Consider the following 21207-nt stretch of genomic DNA (forward strand, 5'->3'; position numbering starts at 1 on the left):
GCTTCTATTGTCATGAAGACACTTGTCCAATGCTTAATAGTTATCGTGTGCCTGTGGTTTTCTTATTAGTTGATAGATCGTGCTTGTGGCTTTCAAAACGCATACAAGACACAAATCACTTGATGTTGCCGTTGTGTCTATATAATTGATAACTTTATCATGATAGTTACATATACCCAATAGTGTGATTGATATTCAGTGTCTTCCATATTTTAGTATTTTGTCCCCTAAACCCTTGGTGATGTGTCATTCTCATGGTACTAATATCATACTTAGTATTTCAACTTTATCACTTTAGTATAAAAAAAATGTATTTGTTAGTTTTCTAGGTGGAAATCAAACCTGAAGTTATTTTTATCACTCTATGATAAAGTCCTAGACCATGCTCACAACTCATATTAGTTGTATAAAATAATTTTTTCAATTGTACGCTCTAATTAACATTATGTATATTTTTTTCAAAGAATTATACACTTTCCGGTCCTTCTTTTTATAGTATAGGTTTTCCGGTCTTGAATATAAGCTAAAACTCAAATGTATTTAATTCAAATTTACACCATATATATGTTATTTTTTACTTATATTTAAGTCCAGATAGAACGTTTCATTTTCTGGAGAAAAAAAACATTTCATTTTACATTTATAATAATATAAAAGACACTAATAATTAATAAAGGATAATTTATTAAAATTATTAGTATATTTTTATATTTTAAAATCATTTCTTAATGTATGAAATGGACAAAAATAATATTCATTGTAAAAAGGAGCGAATATACTACACATCAAGCTGCATCATCAGTACTTGTTAAAATAAAATAATAAAAAAATTGCATCATTAGTTTTTTTTTTTGGATTAACTGCATCATTAGTTATGAAGTATGTGGCTGAGCTTTGATAATATTTAAATTTTAAAGTCTTGTACCACGTGTTTTATGTAATAACAAATACAGTTATATCAAAAGTGACGTAGTGAGTGACCTGGTGAGTGAAGTTTATTCATCTATATATAAACAAGTGGTTGTTATAAAAACCAAAAATGAATATAAAAGTGGTTCGTAAATTATTATTTTTTTGGTAGGAAAAAAGTGGTCTGTAAATTTTATAGAATAGAAAGGAATAAAATGAAAAACTTTGCATGAAGTCAGAACAAAGCATCAAAATGATGAGCAAATGGAAAATATACGGCCCAGGATAAATGAATATAGTTTAAGAAATTAATTATTAAATTTATTTTATTTCATAACTTCAAAAGACAGTTCAAATAAAACATGAGGTATTTCAAATTGTGGAGTGCACAATTTTTTTTCTTCAAATAGTGTCTGCACGATTAGAACGTCTGATTTTCATGTTTATCTGCCTTTTGATCACGTCTAAAGTGTCTTGATGATCATGCTGTATTTTAGTAGACTTGAGAAAGATTCGGTTTCTTCGCATTTAATTGTTTTTATACTTGTCAGGGAACTAAGACTCATTCGACTACTACTTAATTGTCTGTCATACAAATTTGACTCCATGTAATTTATTTTTAGGTCTAAATAATTTTATTTTATTTTTACTAACAAAGTTATAGAAATCATATGATTCATATTACATCGGTTGATTTTATCAAAAGCATATCATGAACATGGGTAGGTCCACTACAAATGCATATCCTTGAAATCAAGATTTCTCGATTTGGAATGTACTTTATTTTTTATTGTAGCTAGGATGACTATACACATGTATCCCACCCTATCCTCCCTTGCCAAGATCATGGGAAAAGCAAGTTAATTAAATCAAAGGTGTACTTGGCAGTTATACCAATATGTTGTGAATACATGCATATGTACATGCCTTTATTTAAAATAGTATATTGGTCCTTAATTATAAAAATAAAAATAGTACATTGGTCTTGGTTGATATACTAATATTTTATATGAATAGCTTTATAGTATATTAAAGCTAATAATAATTTGTCCCGACTTAGCTTAGTTGGTAGGACATTATATTATATATGTAAGGGATCGACCTTCCAACTCCGGTCATTCCACTTATCCTCTTTAAGGGTGGAATTTTAAACCACTATAGGCTACACGACAAAAAAAAACCTAATAATAATTTAATTAAATAAAAAATAGTTTTGAGACCTTACAGGTCGAAAGTGGCTGCTAGTGCTCCTAGGCTTTCCCTATAGATTATATGTACTTTAATTAAATATAATTAAAATGAATATTCATCAAATATTAATATTGTTTAACATTTTTTTAATAATAATTACATCAATGATCTTTAAAATTACAATGTCAAACTTTTATCACTGATATTTGTCTTGTTTGACCTATACATAAATAAGTATAAGTATAGTCATGTCTTGGGTCAACTTTATTTGTACTCCTATACATAAATATAAGTATAGTCACTGATATAATTTTATATATTGAATATATAAAATTATATCTTTGTATTTCATGATATGTGCTAATGTGCATTATTTGTGCTTAGAGTGATGCAGTAAAAAAGAATGACTATCCTTAAGAATATAAGTTATTCTCTCCGGATGTTAAAAAAAAAATTAAATATGTTTTTGGTCCCTATAGTTTCACAGAATTTTTGTTTAAGTTCCTGAAGTTTGTTTTCACACTTTTAGTCCCCGAAGTTTCTCCACTCAAGGTTTTTAGTCCCTACTTTTAATCAAACTATTGTACACTTTCACATTTTTGAATGATCTTTTATATTCATGTTTAGAATATTATAAGAACATCTCCGATAAAAATTTAGATTTTTTTAACATAAAATGAAATATTTATGAATTTTTATGTGCAAAAAACTAAAAAAAATCATATTTAATTCATCTCTTGTTAAAATAAAATAAACTTTTTTAAAAGAGATTCATATAATGTACTAAACATTACCGCATAATTTTTTTAAATTTTTTTGAATGATATGCACGAGTTGAATGAAAAGTAGGGACTAAAAACCTTGAGTGAAGAAACTTCAGGGACTAAAACGAAAATTATGTGAAACTATAGGGACCAAAAACATATTTAACCCAAAAAAAAAGTGATTCTCGCCAGACTTAAAGATTTGGGTGGTAAGGCTGCACCGGACCATTGAGTTTTTTTTTTTTTTTTTTTTTAAAAAAACTCAATATATACACTCTTGGCGATAAATTCACTAAGCACTGAATGTAATAGGCATTAGGATTTAGATGTTGCATATCTTGTCTAGACCGCGAGTTAGGCTCTTATAGATAGAGAATTAGAGTTTTAGAGACCTAAAACCTTCTTTTGGAAACTTGTCCACAGAGAGGCGGCTTACTGTAGTGGTAGAATATAGTTGTCTGTGAGTCCAAGGCCATATCTGAGGCAGAGAAAAAAGAGGGTGACGATCGTCCTAGTTCCTTAAAAATAAGTTTAAAATTTAGGCCCCAAATAATTTTGTCTAACAAAAAATATAGTAAAATTCTTAATTTTGATAATTGCTTCTTATTTTCTCTCTTGGCATGTGTATCATTTTGTCTGGTATCGAATAATTTTTTTGTATAATAATACTTAATAGGTTGATAATTGATGATTTGAGACAATGAAGTGTAAGTATCAATGATCAAATTTTCTTTTCTGCATATATCCCTTACTCGTATCAAGTATCATTGGATTAGTTTTTTTTTTTCTGAGCTTTTATTTCTTGAATAAATTTCTAGCTTTCTTTTTTTAGACTTAAAAGAAACTATATTCATTAATTCAAATTGATAGAGTACATTGTTGCAATACAAATTCAAAGTCGCTAAAAATAAAAAGGGATAAATCTGCGAATAAACTCACAACATCCATGTTAATAGCATAAAACGACAAATTGCATAAGCCTACAAATTTAAATATGACTATATTGAAGTGTCCGGAATATCCATGTCTCTAGATCTGTAGCATTGATGACACCAAAGTCAACATTGATTGAATTTGCACTAGATCGGAACTAATCATTCAACCTGAAACAAATAAACACTGCACAAACACGCGACAACAAAATACACCGCACAAAGACGAGACAACAAAAAGTACTCAAATCCTTACAATACAACAGAAATCCCTTTATATACTAAGAATACATACCGACAGTTTAACACTTCAATCAGAATACAGTATATGGTTACTGCACATATAGGTGCACTTCTAGCTTGCTGCATTAATTAATGAGCTTACTTGAAATGATAAAGACGTATTTTATATCTCCGGACACTTCTCAAAGATATGCATATTTAGTTAAGTATAAATTAACATAGAAATGGAAACAAAATCCTACAAGTCGGCGTGATATCGATAATTTGATTAAAGTCATTGCTAAGATTTTTGACATGACATTTTTTTTATACAATTCTATTAATAGTGTCAAAGTGCACCTATATATCACAAAAGATCATGAATAATATTATCCATGCATGATTTTTTCAATAATATTACCGTTTTTTAAAGCCCATTCTAGAGTATATACTTTTTTTTTTAATATATATATATATATATATATATATATATATATATATATATTTATTAATCAAAAAATGGAACAAAGTACAATTAGTACTAGGTCCAAATTTGGAGAAAGTACAAGTGGTACTCTGCCCAAAATAATTCCCAAACAACAAGAAGAAACTATAGGGCCTAAAAAGATACCCCAACAGATGCTCGCCACTGCGATCGAAAGAGATAGAAACAATACTGATGCAATAAAACTTAAACCTTTTTCATCATATGATGTCAACTAATTAGAAATGTATAGAAACAATATTACATATATTATTTTAAATTAACAATATTCTTATTGGTTGAACCATTAAATCATATGTTGAAAATCTTCATCTTAGTTGTTTATCAAACTTAGACCCTAAGAAAAATGTTCTACTTAATTTACTAATTATTAACTTAGAAAATAACCGACCAATTAGATACTTAATATTGCTTCATTAGACTCAAATCATTTTTCTTGATCACTTGACCAAATCGGGGACCGGAATCTACTTCACTAGTTTCATCTCTATGACTCCATGTAATTAAGCTTACCTAAACTTGATTACAAGTTGAAATATTTTAATAATTAAAGTCATTACATGCGATAAAAATAATTAAATCCGGCACATTTCAAATTAATTTTTTTATCATCAGTATCCGGCTAACTAAATTGTTTAATCTGATTCGGAGGTCAATTCTGATATCAAGTAGTTTCAATTCTCTTCGATCGCAGTTACGAAAAATCAAACCGTAATCTTTCCTACGATCGATGTCCATCACCAATCACCACTAAACGACTAACAATTGGTTCAAATTGGTTCTTGATTATGTAAGGATTATCAATAATTAATGTAATCTAAAACTTTAGATTTCACATCTGATTTTGCATCAATCGTCAACGGTGCACAGTGAAGATATGAAATTAAACATGAAATGCAAATGTTATCCACTTATTAGTCGACAGGTGTTACATTTATGTCATATCTTTGTTGGCCCAGAAGTAAATATAAAATGAGATAATTTGGATGTACCTTCAAGTATAGGGCAATTAAATACCAGAAAATCACAAGAAAACAAATGATAAAAATATTTAAATGCATGCATGTCAAATCCAAAAAAGGTGTTTGAATTATGATACTCCCTTCGATCCTTAATATAATATAAATTCCACATTTTAGATTCATTGAGAATTCAATATATTTAGTCTAAAAATATGGACTAGATATATTGAATTCTCAATGAATCTAAAAAGTGAAATTTTTCTTATGTTAAAAACCAGAGGAAGTACTTGCTTGATGAATTGACTTTTTAATAAATGTTCAAAATTTCAGTTATTAATTTTTCAATTTTTTGGCTAGGTAGCATGATTGCTAGAAATTTCACTGTTTAAAAATTTCACTGTGGATAAGTGAAATATTTGAGGTTTGAACTCTGACTTCTATGTAAATAATGGAATGTCCCTACCAAATGAATTAAACTCACATAGACAGATTTTTTTATATTTCTATAAGAATATAATTAACAACATTTCTCTCCAAATTATGCCATTTATGAAATAGATTTCTATGTAATTTTTTTTTTTTTTTTTTTATTTCAGCTAAAAACAATGTTTTGAACAAACATAGATAGGCAAACCAATTGATCCAAATAGCTCTTCCAACCCTGACTCCAACTTGCTCTACAGCATCCAAGAAGCATATGCTCATAGAAGCAACCAAAGAGATTGGCCCATAGTTTGATAATTTCACCGACTTCTCATTTTTAGAAAATAGAAACTCAACATTTACCGATACCGTAAATTTAATGCTTCAAAAGTTAAAATACACAAATTAACATTTAATAATTTTTATTTTTGCTTCCTTAACATGTGCCTTAGAGCAATAAACTTATTGTTGACACCTTTTTGTTAGCCTCCTATTTTCATGGAACTCTGACAAAATTTTTGTGAAATTACCTTTAATTTCTTTACAAAAATCCTTAAAAAAAAACGAAGTTTACTCTGTCCGGACCTAGATTCTTAGAACTTATTCAATATCACTCCGCTTGTTTTATCTCTTCTTCCTAGAATTCTTTTATCAATAAATCTAACTTCACCTCTTGAATTCTTGTTTTATCTCCGCTTGTTAATATAATTTAAAATATTAACGATTAAAGTTGTACATTGACAAACGTAATAGTGGTCAACTAGGTCATTTAGTTTAGGAGAGAGGGAATAATTCATTTCTATTTCTACTTTTTTTAATTATATGTATGTGACCAAATTAAATATTCAAATGTTAATGATGTTGCAAATATTTCTTGGAGACAAAATGGGAGATATGGAAAGTTGATCTAAAAGCAGCACAGCTACCAAGCAAATTGAGCCAATAATAAGCTACACCACCAATAGGGCATAGTTAAATTTACCCTAATATTTTCATCCCAAGCTTAATAAGGAACATGACTATTCATTTGAGCGAAGAGACATATTTTTTGCTTGGTCACAAACATTTGAATATTTTATTTTTTTTTCAATTATATATGTATGATTAAATTAAATGTATAAATATTGATGAGTAGGAAAAATAGTAAGTTAAATAAAAGCAGCACAGCTACCAAGCAAATTGAGCCAATAATAAGCTATACCTATATCTTGGTAAACCTGAATATATTATTTTATCCTATTGGAGGGATGAATGAACGGTGGTAAAATGGCCAAGTACATCTATACTTGGAGTTAATAAAATATTGAATAAAATCGATACATCTCTTAACACTTTGGATTTTGGAATAAGAAATGATAAAGTAGATTAATATATTAAAAAAATTAAAGAACCTCTAATTAAAAATCAAATTGTAGTGACACCTTTTCTTCTTTGGGCAAGTAATGATCACTTTGCCTAAACGGGGAAGAGGCAATCATATAAATAATTTATAATATAATATTATACAAATCTCTAGCATTATACTACTCCGTCCCAAAATATAAGTAAAAGGAGGTCAACAAAAATGAATGTATCTAGACTAAATTTTAAACCAAATACATCAACTTTCATTGACAAATTTTTGCTTATATTTTGGGACGAATGAAGTATATAGATATAGATATGTGGGCTAAAAAAAATAATCGTTCCAATTTATACACACATGCTAGCATCCTTATCAATGATGCTAGCTAGTAGGCCAAAATTAAATAATAACAAAAATGCAAATTAAAATGACATATTTCTAATAAATTTCAAAGGCATATATAAAAAATGATAAAGTGAAGATTAAGACAGTCATGCGTGGATCATTTGCCTTATTTTATTGGGGTGATACGGTGCAAAGAGTGATTCTTAGTTGGGCACAACCCCAACAAAAATTTATTTAGGCACACACTTATATAAAAGAAAAAGTAAATGTTAAATAAATTAGTCACATTATTTAAAATCAATTAATCATTTTACAATTTATTTTTTTAAAATTATGTATGTGTGTCCAACACCTTTTATTTGGTGTTGGACCTAAGGAAGTGTTCCTCTAGTGCAAAGGATCTTCTTCTTTTGCATGATATATAAGTTGGAATAAATATTTCTTTTTATTATTGGAAGTGGAGCCTTTATAGTTTATATTGAACATGGTAATAAGTTACGGGAATATGTTAACATGTGTCTTAAGACGGTGCATATGTTAAGAAGATAAATATGGTAAAATTATAAAATAAAATTATTACTATTGCTATTAAAAAATATAATTATATCTTGACAAAAAAAATTATATTATGCATTTGCATGCAATTTTATTGAGAATAAAAAAATTGGATTTTTTATTAAAAATTTCAGTTATATAACTTTTTACTATTTTTTGTTAATTTATCAAATTCAAAGATATTCCCCTACATTAATTAGAGAATATATATATGGAATTGTTTTTCACAAAGTAAATTCATCATAATTTTATCAATAATGAATTCGTCCAAACGGTAAGAGTAATTTGGTCCACTTAAGCATGTGGTCAATGGTTCAATTCCTGACTCATGTATATGGAGAAAATTCGGTTGTGAGGAGAGAACCGAACAGATTCTCCGATGGAGATTAATCATCGCTAACGCGACCGAAGTTCCATCATTTAGAATTCCTTTGAAAATAGAAGCTGAAGAACCTCTTCCAACAAGTGATTGAAACCCATCTGTTGCTTCTTCGAGCTCCTTGTATCTGAATTTTGTTGAAACCCAATTTTTCTTAAGAAACTGTACTCTATTCGAAGCTCTTGACTTTTTGATTTTAACTCTGATTCCAATATTCTCGTTCGGCGTTTGTGGCGTAAGCTAAGAAATGCAAAAGCAATGACTGCAAGGATAATGGTGAGGCGTGAAAGTGGAGAAGGAGACTCTTTGTGTGGGAGGAGGGTTTGGTTAGGGAGTGTGTAGAGCAACTTTCACTTGTGTTTTTGCAGGCTGGTGTGACTGACAAGTGGAGATGGAAGCTTCATTATTCCCTCAGGTACACAGTCAAAAGTGCTTATGAACACTTGACTAGTTCGGATACAACAATAGATGAACGTTGCAATCATGTTCTGTGGCTTAAGCAAATTCCGCTGAAGGTTAATATCTTTATTTGGTGCTTGTTCCTGAATAGATTAGCAACAAAGATGAATCTGTTTAGGAGACATATATTAGTTTATAATGGTAGAGGATCAAGATCATTTATTTTTCTCTTGTGCTTTTTATGGCCACCTTTGGCTTTTGATATCGGGTTGGTTAAGAATCTCAACGACTCTTCAAGGTTCCTTATTTGAGCATTTCCTTCAGTTTGGAAGTCTTTGTGGTTTCTCCAAAAAGTCTCGATTGGTTTTTAATATAATTTGAATTTCAACTCTTTTTACTATTTCGAAGGGCCGTAATTTGAGACTTTTCCACAATAGTTCGGAACAACTTCGTTCTCATATGAAAAATGTTAAACTCCAAACTTTTTGGTGGTTCAAATCTTAGTTATCGTTTGACCTGTCCTTTTTTAAGTGTAGAAGCTCTTTTAACCATAAAGCTAACAATAATAGTTTTTTTTTAATCAACCTACACAAAAATGGTATACAAAACATAACTGGACCAAAATCCAGTGAAAGAACAAAATGTGAGGCATCTGAATACACATCAAACACAATCCAGCCAATCCAACACGGGACCCCAAACCAAATTGCAAAAAAAGAGATGTGTAACGGATGCAACCATTACAGCAACAAACTAGAGAGACAGTAAACGATTAATCTAGTTTTTAAGGTACGACACTGAATCTGACCGTCAACACGGAAACTAGATACAATAATCGACAACTCGCTGCAGCAGCAAGTACAAAGTCATTTCTAGCCTTATCTGCAACAGGAAAAGGAGAAGAGCAAATGACAACGACTGAGAACAAGCCAAGTCACCGCCATAGAGCACTCAAAAACTCCAACCAGCAGGTTTGAGGATCCAAAACCAGAACCCGATCAAGATGGGTTTAAAACAGCTCCAGCCTCTGACGCAGAGGAGGGCGCCAGAGATCAAGAAAATCCAGCAACACCACCAACCACCCAGTAAAAATTGTTTTTAATAGCTTTTTAACTAAAATAAAAATTGTTTGGTAAATTTTACTTTTTTTTTTATAAAAAAAAGTTAAAAGTTGTTGTTTTTTTTATTATAATAGGGTTAAAAAATATGTTTGATAATATATTATAATTTTTTCTAAAATATAGAAGCTGTTTTTTTTTACTATAGCTTTTAAAAATTGTTGTTTGGCCTAACTTGTTACTTTTAAGGAAAACGAAGAGGAAAAAAAGTTAGGTCAAACGATACCTTATTATGTTGTTTTTCATTTCGATTATTCGGTCCGGAGGTCTAGACCTGGTTTATGTTTTGAGGTTGTAACATAATTTTGATTCTTTGGCTATGTTGCGATAGCTAGAGGTTCCTCCTTTTGTAATTTGTGGATTCTTTAACTCCTTTTGGTACACCTTGTGCTAAAGACGCTAGCGTTTGTTTTTAATATATTTGATTGGCTTCTTCAAAAAAATGCCATTTATAATGTTGGAAGAAATTTCGTACCAATATTATGTAACCATTTTTTTTTCAAATTGAACCGACTTTCATTGAATAATAGTTCATATATTAATTAGTTTATAATAGAAAAATCCTCTTAAATTTTGTAAAAAGAAAAAAGAAAAGAAATCCTCTTAATTATTTATTTGATAATTTTAAAAAACATTTTATGAGCAGGGGTCATGTTAACATGTGCACCAAGGGCACATGTTAAATATCTAAAAATAGAAATTTATATTTAATAACATAAAAGAATTTAATGTTTAAAAAATATAATGCACAAGTTACAAGAGAATATTACTACATTTGTATTCTTAACATGTGCATTTGGTGCACATGTTAACATTTTATGAGCGGTATGACTTATATGAATATGCTGCCCAATGATGTAGCATCATTTGAAAAGTGGCAAAGAAATAGTAGAATATTGATATAGAAATGGGGCGGATTCTAGTGTGGGAGACCATGATAGGTCTCTCACCGATGAGTCATGTGATCTGTGGACTGGATTGAATGTGTACATGATATTATGATGTACTGTCAGTATTAATTTTTTTTTTTTGAAAAAAAAGTTTTTGATATTTTTTCGGGAAAAAATTAGCGATTTTTTTCCGGAAAAAAGTTCCGATTTTTTAGGGAAAAAGTTTCGATTTCAGATAAAAACAATTCCGGAGTTTTTCTGGAAAAAAAAAGTTTCCGTTCTTTTTTCGGGAAAAAAGTTTCGGATTTTTTCCGAAAAAAAGATTTTGATTTTTCTGGAAAAAGTTCAGATGTTTTCCGGAAAAAAGTTCCCGATTTTTTGGGGAAAATAGTTTCGAAATGTTCATCTGAAAAAATTTTGCTGATACAAAAAAGAGTGAAAAAACAGAAAATATTTAAAACTTTTTTTTCGAATGAAATATTAGAACTTTTCCAGAAAAATATCGAAAACTTTTTTTTCCGGAAAATATCCGAAACTTTTTTCCGAATAAAATATCGGAACTTTTTTCCCGAAAAAAGAACGAAAACTTTTTTGTTCAGACAAAACCTCTGAAATTGTTTTTATCTAAAATAGAAAATTTCCCCCCGAAAATCGGGAACTTTTTTCCGAAAAAAAATCAAAAATTTTTTCCCCAAAAAAGATCGAAGACTTTTTTCCGAAAAAAATCGAAAATTTTTCCCCAAAAAAAATCGAAAACTTTTTTCCAAAAAAATTGGAAACTTTTTTTAAAAAATAGAAAATAATATAATACTGATAGTACACCATAATATCACGTACACATTCAATCCGGTCCACAAAACACATGACTCATCGGTGAGAGACCTATCGATTGACACATTTAATTTTTTCGGGCTTGCGGGCCGCCCGCGGCCCATTCGGGCTAGCCCATATTTTAATCGGGCTTTGTCTGGCCGGGCTAAAAAGCCCGGAAATAATTCGGGCTAGGATTTTCAATACCCAAACCCGGGAAAATATCGGGCTTGGCGGGCCGGCCCATTCGGGCTAGCCCATTTTGACAGCTCTACCTAGAATCCCCCTAGAAATGGAGGCTAATACAAATGGGCCAGTGAGGTTGAGACAGAGGATTTATACTTTATGCCCCACCCACGAGTACTCTTCTTGGTGCAAAAGTAAATCCAAACAGCCAATCAGAATTCTTAAAAGAAAGAATCTAAGCCACTGTTATTTTGGGACAACCCCCACCCCCACTCCCTCACTCCCTCTTTCTATGTAGCTCTCACCGTCTCACACTCTGTCCTGCACGCGCGTGTTCATAACTAAAAAACAGCATATTCGATCATTCTAATTTGTAAAGTACGTCGATTAAAATTATTACATATTTAAGTTTATTAAAAATTAAAAACAAAAATGAATTTGTTAACAAGTTCACGACATCTATTTTAATAGTATAAAACGGTCTAATGATAAAACTTTCAATTGATATGACAAATTTTAAATGTTTGAAATAATTATGTTTTTGGATCTACAACGTTGAACAATCAAGAGAGAGGTGATTATGGATCAAAATTGACTATAATCACCCCTCTCTAATGGATGAACAAGAAAAGAAGCAAAAAGTAATTAGGGTTATGATGAGAGTGGCGGGTAACCCTTTTGGTTATGCGGACTATTTTTATGGACGTGTTAAAATTTGGCACATTCATATAATAGAAGAGATTTAGGCTTAGTTTGGTAAAAAATAGCGGATAGCTGATAAGCTAGCTTCTAGCGGATGAGCTTCTAGCGGTTAACTTATAAGTTAGTTTTTAGCTTATAGCGAATAAGCTAGCTTATTGAATTTGTAGTGTTTGGTAAAATTAGTGGTTGAAATGACATAAAAAAATATGTTTAATTAATATTTAATTAAACTATAAGCTATAAGCTATAACCAATAGGGGTAAAATTGGAATAAAAAATGATAAGCTATAAGCTCAAAAGCTAATTGAAATAGCGTATAAAAAATACGCTATAAGCTAGTAAAATAAGCAATAAGCTATTTTTTAAAATTGTTACCAAACAGAGTTTTTAGCTTATAAGCTAAAATCTAGTATAAGCTATAAGCTAGCTTATTGACCTTCCAAAACAGATTCTTAGATTGCATGCAGTCAAAACTCCATGCAATCATGTAGTCAAGATAGATTTGACTGTCCGATTAAAATGGAATAGTTCAGATATAAAACAGTCAAACAACCTGATTAAATTTTCTTTTAATCTAGAACGTCTGATTATGATCGGATGGTCAGACCTATCATAACTGCAGGACTGCATGCAATCCAGATCCAAATAGAAGTGTTGAAATTCAAACTGATACAAATTAGATATGTCAATCGATCCAAAAAAATTGAAAATTGCACAAAATCAAATATTGGTTTGATGTGTTGGATTAGATCGAATGTTGGATTAATTTTTCAAAATTGATCCAAATCGAAACAAACCATGCATCCGATTCACTGGACTGTCTAATCTGATTCGGACTCAGTTTCGACATCATGTGGTTTTAGTCCCCTCCCGATTACAAGTATAGTATAGTGCATTAACCTAATACTGTAAAAGGGGAAGGAGGACTTGGAGTTAGTCCCCTGGCCCATTTGTTGGTTGAAATGAGAAAAAAGTATGTTTAGCAAAAGGGGAAGGAGGACTTCGAGTTAAAAATCTAAATTTATTTAAACTTGCTTAATAATGTAAATAGAGATGGAGAAACATTAACGAAGATGACAATGTATGGTCTGAGTTAATTTGTATGTATTCTTTGGGTTCTAACTCTATATTATTGGGCCGAACTATTACAACTTCTCTGCCTAGTGCTCTGCTAGGGTTGGTATTACTTCTCTGCGTGAGAAGCTTGTTTTTTTCATCTCATATTCACCAATTAAATCATACTAGAATATAACACAATACTTTCGCATAGCTACCATCTAGTGTGCTACTATGGAACATCCTAATCTTGACGGTTTATCGTTGCATGAAGAGGAGGAAGGTTTTCGGTTTGATTTTGACGCAGAGGAAGAGGAGCAGGTGAATTTACGGTGGTGTCTTGTTGGTCGATTTATTTGTGATAGGGCTATTCATTTCAACTCCATGAAAATTAGAATGGCGGATCTTTGGAAGCCGGTGAGAGGAGTCACGATAAAGGAGGCTACGGGAGGGAAGATTCTATTCCATTTCGGCCACCCACTCGATATGGAGGCAGTCCTCAATGGAAGCCCGTGGATTTTTGACAACAATATGCTAATTATGGAATGAGTCCAACTAGGAATGCAAATTGAACACATACCGCTTTCACATGTCAATATGTGGGTTCAGGTCCATGATCTACCAATGGGACTTATGAAGGAGAAAGTGGGCATTACGTTGGCAAATTATATTGGTTCTTTTGTGGAGTACGATAAGAAGAATAATTCTACTTTTTGGAGAGTTTATGCGGATTCGGGTAAAAATTGATGTCAGAATGCCATTAAAGAAAGATACTAAAGTGATGAACAAGGAGGGGAAATGGTGTACTGTGAAATTTAAGTATGAGAAGCTTGGAATTTTTTGTTTTGTCTGTGGAATCATGGGAGCAAGATGATGACACAAGGGAGTGGTCAGCCGAAATCAGAGCAGAACCACGAACAAAGGGAGGGAGACCTGCTTCGCGGTGGTTGAGGGAGGAGAGCGGCGGTCCGAGCAAGCAACACAGTGGTGACATGGCTGGGAATTCAAATCAACCACTAAGGAGTAATGTTGCGGTCCCCACTCATGCTGACGTGTCTGGTAGTAATCAAGAGCCTTTCCAAAACTGTCCCAATAATAGCCAGGTAACAATAACTACTAGCCAAAACAATTCATTGCCCATTAATGATCCACAAGGCCACATATCAATCCTTTCCACTACCAACCAAAACATACAAATTAATCACACTCTACCTGCACTAAATACTACAGCTGTACCTATCCCTAAAAATTCCATTCCATCGTTCTTGACTACAAACAACATTCCAAATTTTTTTCCCAACATTAATTCCCCAACAACCATTAAACCATTCACCCCATCATTATTAATAGTCCAGAAACAGAAACCAATAATAGCCAATTATTACCACATCAAATCCTATCCTTCAACAGTCAACCTATTACTACGACCCCACAACCAATAAAGCCCTCAACTTCAAAAACCCTAACAGCCGTCACCCAGAAAAAGTCAATAACCCGACCCGGTCTAACAACAACATCTGACCCGAAACAAAACCGACCCAGACCTGAAAAAAAACCAAAAATTTTAACCAACCCGACCCATTGCCCAGCGGACCCGAATTTCAAACAGAAGGCCTTGGAAGATAATGAAATGCACAGTGAGAAAAAGAGAAGAAGGGATGAGGACAATACAAACAGTGAATTGACGATGCATAATTCTGAGCATTTTTTAACGGCAGGTCCTGGCAGCCAGGCCTGCCGGGACCAATGAAGATCCTCAGTTGGAATTGCCGGGGACTGAGTAACCCGAGTGCAATTCCTAATCTCCGTAACATCGCTCATGGTCACCAACCTGACATTTTGTTCTTATCGGAAACTCTAACAAAAAACTCAACAATGGAACGTGTTCGTGTGAATTTGAAATTTCAATCATGTTTGACAGTTGATGCTGTAGGTCATAGTGGGGGTTTATCTGTTATGTGGAAGGATACTATAAGGTGTAGAGTGATGAATTATTCTAGACATTTCATCAACCTAATAGTCAGCGAGAAGGAATAGGAAGAATGGCGGTTAACTTGTTATTACGGGTATCCGGAAAGAGGTAGACGAAGGCAGGCCTGGGATTTATTACGTGAATTGCGTGACATGTCCAACCTACCATGGTGTATTATAGGTGACTTCAATGATCTGTTAGCTCAAGAAGATAAAAAAGGAATTAATCCTCATCCGAATTGGTTGTGTAATGGATTTCGGAGTGCCGTATGTGATTGTGATCTTACAGATATCCAGCTAGAAGGCTATCCATATACGTGGGGTAAGAGTAGAGGCGCAGCCAATGCTATTGAAGAAAGACTTGACAGGGCCATGGCTAACTCAATCTGGCTCACGACATATCCTAGTGTCAAGCTTGTGAATCTCCTAACTTCTCATTCTGACCATAGTCCTATTTTACTCCAAACTTCACCGCTGCTTTGGAAAAGGAAAACTCACTCGTTTCGGTTTGAAAATAGCTGGTTGAAGGAGGATGATATTGATGAAGTAGTGGAAGATGGTTGGGGTAGGGAGAGTGGCGCTGATGTTATAAGCAAGACGACTAGATGTGCGGAAAGGCTAAAAGGGTGGGGAAGAAGAAAGCGCATGAGATTCAAACAGGAAGTACTTGAATGTAGTGAGGAGATGGAAAGATTGCGGGGTTGCAATGACTCACAAAACTCGGGACGTTTTAAGGAGATTCAGGAAAAACATGCACGACTGTTGGTACAGGAGGAGAGTTATTGGAAACAGCGGGCAAAAATGCATTGGTTGAAGGAAGGAGATTTGAATACAAAGTTTTTTCACATGTCGGCATCTGCAAGACAACGAGTGAAGAAGATAAGCAAACTTGTGAATGATGAGAATATTGTTATTACAAGTCAGCCTGAGCTCTGTACGGTTGCCTTGAATTATTTTGACCAGCTATTTAAATCTAATCCTTCTTCACATGATCCAATACTTTCCTTGATTGCTCCTAAAATTACCCAAGATGATAATGATCAGCTGGTTCGGCCTATTACACGAGAAGAATTGAAAGAAGCCCTATTCCAAATGCATCCGGACAAAGCGCCAGGTCCAGATGGGTTTAACCCAGCTTTTTACCAACACTTTTGGGACTTATGTGGTAATGATGTATTTGAGGCTGCAACAGAGTGGTTGGAAAGAGGGTACTTCCCGTCATCGTTGAATGAGACAAATATTTGCCTGATTCCTAAATGTGAGAATCCGACTTCCATGACGGATCTTCGACCTATCTCGCTTTGTAATGTGCTATATAAAATGATTTCAAAATTGCTGGCTAATAGGCTGAAGAGTTGTCTTGAGAAGTGTGTCTCGGAGGAATAATCGGCGTTTATCGAGGGGAGATCGATTTTAGACAATGCTCTTATAGCTGTAGAGGTCATTCATGCTCTTAAGAGAAGAACTCGAGGGTGGAAAGGTGAACTTGCTTTAAAAATTGACATCAGCAAAGCCTATGATAAAGTTGATTGGGGGTATATGCGTGGTATACTTGAGAGATTGGGTTTTTCCAGTAAGTGGATTCATTGGATGATGCTATGCGTTAGTTCTGTTAATTATTCAGTATTGGTGAACTATGAAAAAGTTGGTCCTATTCTTCCCGGAAGGGGTTTAAGGCAGGGAGATCCTCTCTCACCTTATCTCTTCATTTTGATCACTGAAGGGTTGTCGACTTTAATCAATAGGTCACTGGCTAGTGGAGACTTACATGGAGTGCAGATATGTCGTGGGGCACCGATGGTGTCCCACCTTCTTTTCGCTGATGATTGCTTCTTGTTTTGCAGGTCAACAGTAGCAGAAATCAACCATATGATGACAATTCTTAAGATCTATGAAAAAGCGTCAGGGCAAGAAATAAATTTGACAAAGTCAGAGGTTTTCTTTAGCAGGAATCTCAGCATTGCAACCCAGGAAGATCTTTCAAAAATTATGGGTGTCAGACATGTGCTAGGGACTGGCAGCTATCTTGGTCTTCCATCTATGATCGGGCGAAAGAAGAAGCAGATATTTGCTTTTATCAAGGACAGAATCTGGAAGCGAATAAACTCATGGAGAGGGAGAGCGTTGTCAAGAGCAGGGAAGGAGATTATGATTAAATCAGTGCTGCAGGCAATACCATCCTATATTATGAGTGTATATCTCCTACCGGATTCAACAATCAAGGACATTGAGCGAATGATGAACTCTTTTTGGTGGGGAGGTGGAGTAAATAATAAAGGAATACGGTGGTTAGCTTGGGACCGAATGACACATTCAAAGGCTGAGGGAGGTATGGGATTCCGTGACCTTCATTCTTTCAACTTGGCAATGATTGCTAAACAAGGTTGGAATATCATGACAAAGCCCAATACACTTTTAGCCAAACTCTACAAGGCAAGGTATTTTCCTAACTCCTCTCTTTTTGAAAGCAAATTGGGCCATAATCCGAGCTATGCTTGGAGAGGTATTTGGAAATCGCGGGAGATTCTTATGCATGGATGTAGGTGGAGTATTGGAAGCAGAGCTAGCATCAATATTATGAGTGAACCGTGGCTAAGAGGAGAAGATGGTGCATGGCTGCCTTCACCACAAGTTCAAGGTGTGCATAATTTTACCGTTAATGATCTTATGATTCCAAATATGAAGTTGTGGGACTAGGAGAAAATTGATTCTATTTTCCCGTTGCATATTGCTAATCGTATGATTGCCACTCCATTACTTAACATGGTTGATGAGGATTCATTAGTTTGGAGTGATAGTACTCATGGTGAATATAGTGTTAAAAGTGGATATAAATTGTTGATGAATGTTACAGGGAAGATAAATGGTGGATCTCAGCAGGATGATTGGTCTAGTCTTTGGAAAATTTGTGCTCCACCAAAGGCTAAACATCTTTTATGGAGGATTAGCAAAGGGTGTTTACCTACACGAATGCGTTTGCAAGAAAAACGTGTACCATGCCCGTTATTATGTCCATTATGTAACCTACACAATGAAGATGATTGACATGTTGTACTTGGCTGTGATGCTAGTTCCCAAGCTCGGCTATCAGCAGGTCTTGATCAATTTTTAGCACCATTTTTACTGCAGGCCAGCAGTGTTAAAGAGCTTATTTTTGCAATTTGCTCTGGTTCTGACAAGGAGTTGGCTGGTCTTTTTGCGATGCTTGTATGGGTTTTATGGAATAACAGAAACAATGTTGTTTGGAACGAGTTGCAGGACAATGGAAGAAATCTGGGATTTAAGGCACGACACATGTGGGAGGAATGGATATCGGTGCAACAGCTGCAGCATGGTGCAAGTTAGAATGCGCAGCAGCAGCCCATTCGTTGGCAGAAACCAGACCAAAACTGGTACAAGTGCAACGTCGACGCGGGTTTCCACAAAGAGTTAAACAAGACCAGTCTTGGCTGGGTTTTGCGCGATGACAGGGGCAGGTTTATCATGGGAGCAACAGCATGGATGGAAGGCAACTGTTCTATATTAGAAGGTGAAGCATTAGCCTTGCTCGAAGCTTTGAAGGTGAAATTCTGGTACACAGTAGACAAGTGTTGTCCACGATGTGCAGACACTTGTCGTAACACTTGTCTTAGCAGTAAGAACAATAAAACAGAGCATTAAAAACATATACTGAAAAGCATAAACGACACACATAATTGTTAACCCAGTTCAGCCTAACAGCCTAATCTGGGGGATACCAATCCAGGAGGAAATTCACTATCAACAGTATTAATTCAGAGCTAAACTCCCCCGTTTACAACTCCTCACTTAATCCCTACCCAATGCAACTTCTACCTAGGAACTCCTAGATATGAGACCCCGTCTCACTCCCCTCAACCTTACAACCAGTAAGGATTTCAATAACAACAGAATGGAGACACTCTCCTTGACAAAGATGAAGACACACTTCAATAACATCACCATCTAGCCAACGACTAAGTTCACAATTTGGAGTTGCTTAAAAGCTTCCTCCAATTACAATACTCAACTCATTACCTATAGGTTTCTGAGTGAGGACATAGTGACCATCTCACAACCCGAGTGGTTCACTTTACACCAACTCTCCTAGAGAGTGGCTTAAAGACACGAAACCCTTAAAAGACTACATCTTTGATATTCTATTTTAGCATCAAGTTTCGGTCCATAAAACAGGGTTAGCAGCACCCTTTAAATAGCAGAGCCTCGTGGACTTTTCACAATGATCCAGCTTCAAGAAATCTTCTAGATGCAAAATATATATTTTTACCAAATCTTTCTTTGCATCAAATATTCCTCCCATAAATATATTTGTTGTAAATATATTTTAAAATTAAATCTTCTAATCTTCTTGAAGCACAAAGATTTATTTGAAATAAATCTTTTATATTTTCTGCAGCAATCTTCACAAGATATATTTTTGAAAATAATAGTTCTATTTTTGAAACACAAAAATATATTTTCCAAAAATATAATTCCTTTAGAAAATATAACTAGGGTTTCGGCTGCCTCCTGAAACACATTAAACACGTGCGCCTTCCTCTGTAAGAAACCTTGAAACAATTCTTCAATCAAATCTTCAAAAGATTGAGTAGAAATTAAAACCGCTAGCTGGCGCGCACAGATACACAGACATACAAGTGTTGTTACATCTGTCGCAACACTTGGCGTAAGCACATATGTCTCAACACTTGGCTAAAAGATGTTTTTGCAAAATGTAGCCAACATACAAAAACCCAACAATCTCCCCCTTTGGCAAATTTTGGCTAAAACAATATTAGACCAGTATATAGAGAGATACAGTATTACCTTTCCTTCGAGTCAACATGATCACACAACTAGGAAAGAAAGTAACACATAGTAAGACTACTTCCAAGAGAGGTAAGTAGCATCAGAGGCATGCAATAGCAGGAATAAACACATATAGCCTCACAGAGCAGATAAAGAGAAATAAACTCTCACAGTGGATTCAAGGATAGGAGAAATAAACTCCTACAATCAGAGTACATCCATTCAACAAAAGATCACTAGGGAAAAATAAATTCCCACAAACATAGAACTAGGAAAAATAAATTCCCAGCCACCAGAGAATAAAGCCAAGATGTCTCAGCATCTGGCATCACACTTGTCACTTATTCATACTACCACTCCCCCTGAATTTGTGCATGACAGAGCACAAGCATACAATGTAATCAACCATAGGAACTACAACATCCTTGTAATAGCAGAAGCATTCAATCAGAGTGATCAACGCTTAATGGTTGTTGTAGACACACATGTGTGCATTCATAAATAAGCATGTACAAGTTACCCATATTTCTATGAATGTAACTAACTAAGTCACCCATATTGCTATGAATGTGACCCAAATCACCCATATTTCTATGACTGTGATCCTAAGCATAAAAGTCATCCATATTTCTATGATTATGACTAAGCACGATGAATCATCCATATTTCTATGACTATGATTATGATCATGCCCTATGCTACAAATTTAAATGCTTTTTGGAATTCTTGCAACACAT

The 21207-nt window shown here is 33.8% G+C and overlaps 1 protein-coding gene across 1 annotated transcript; it reads left to right on the forward strand.

Moving 5' to 3' along the window:
* Positions 1 to 18427: 18427 nt before the first annotated feature.
* LOC123884302 lies at positions 18428 to 19009 on the forward strand. Its single transcript, XM_045933375.1, has 2 exons — positions 18428 to 18618; positions 18736 to 19009. Exons 1-2 carry the CDS (start codon positions 18428 to 18430, stop codon positions 19007 to 19009), a joined length of 465 nt encoding a protein of 154 aa, XP_045789331.1.
* Positions 19010 to 21207: the final 2198 nt, after the last annotated feature.

This window comes from Trifolium pratense, linkage group LG5 (assembly GCF_020283565.1).
Source record: "Trifolium pratense cultivar HEN17-A07 linkage group LG5, ARS_RC_1.1, whole genome shotgun sequence".
Lineage (NCBI taxonomy): Eukaryota > Viridiplantae > Streptophyta > Magnoliopsida > Fabales > Fabaceae > Trifolium > Trifolium pratense.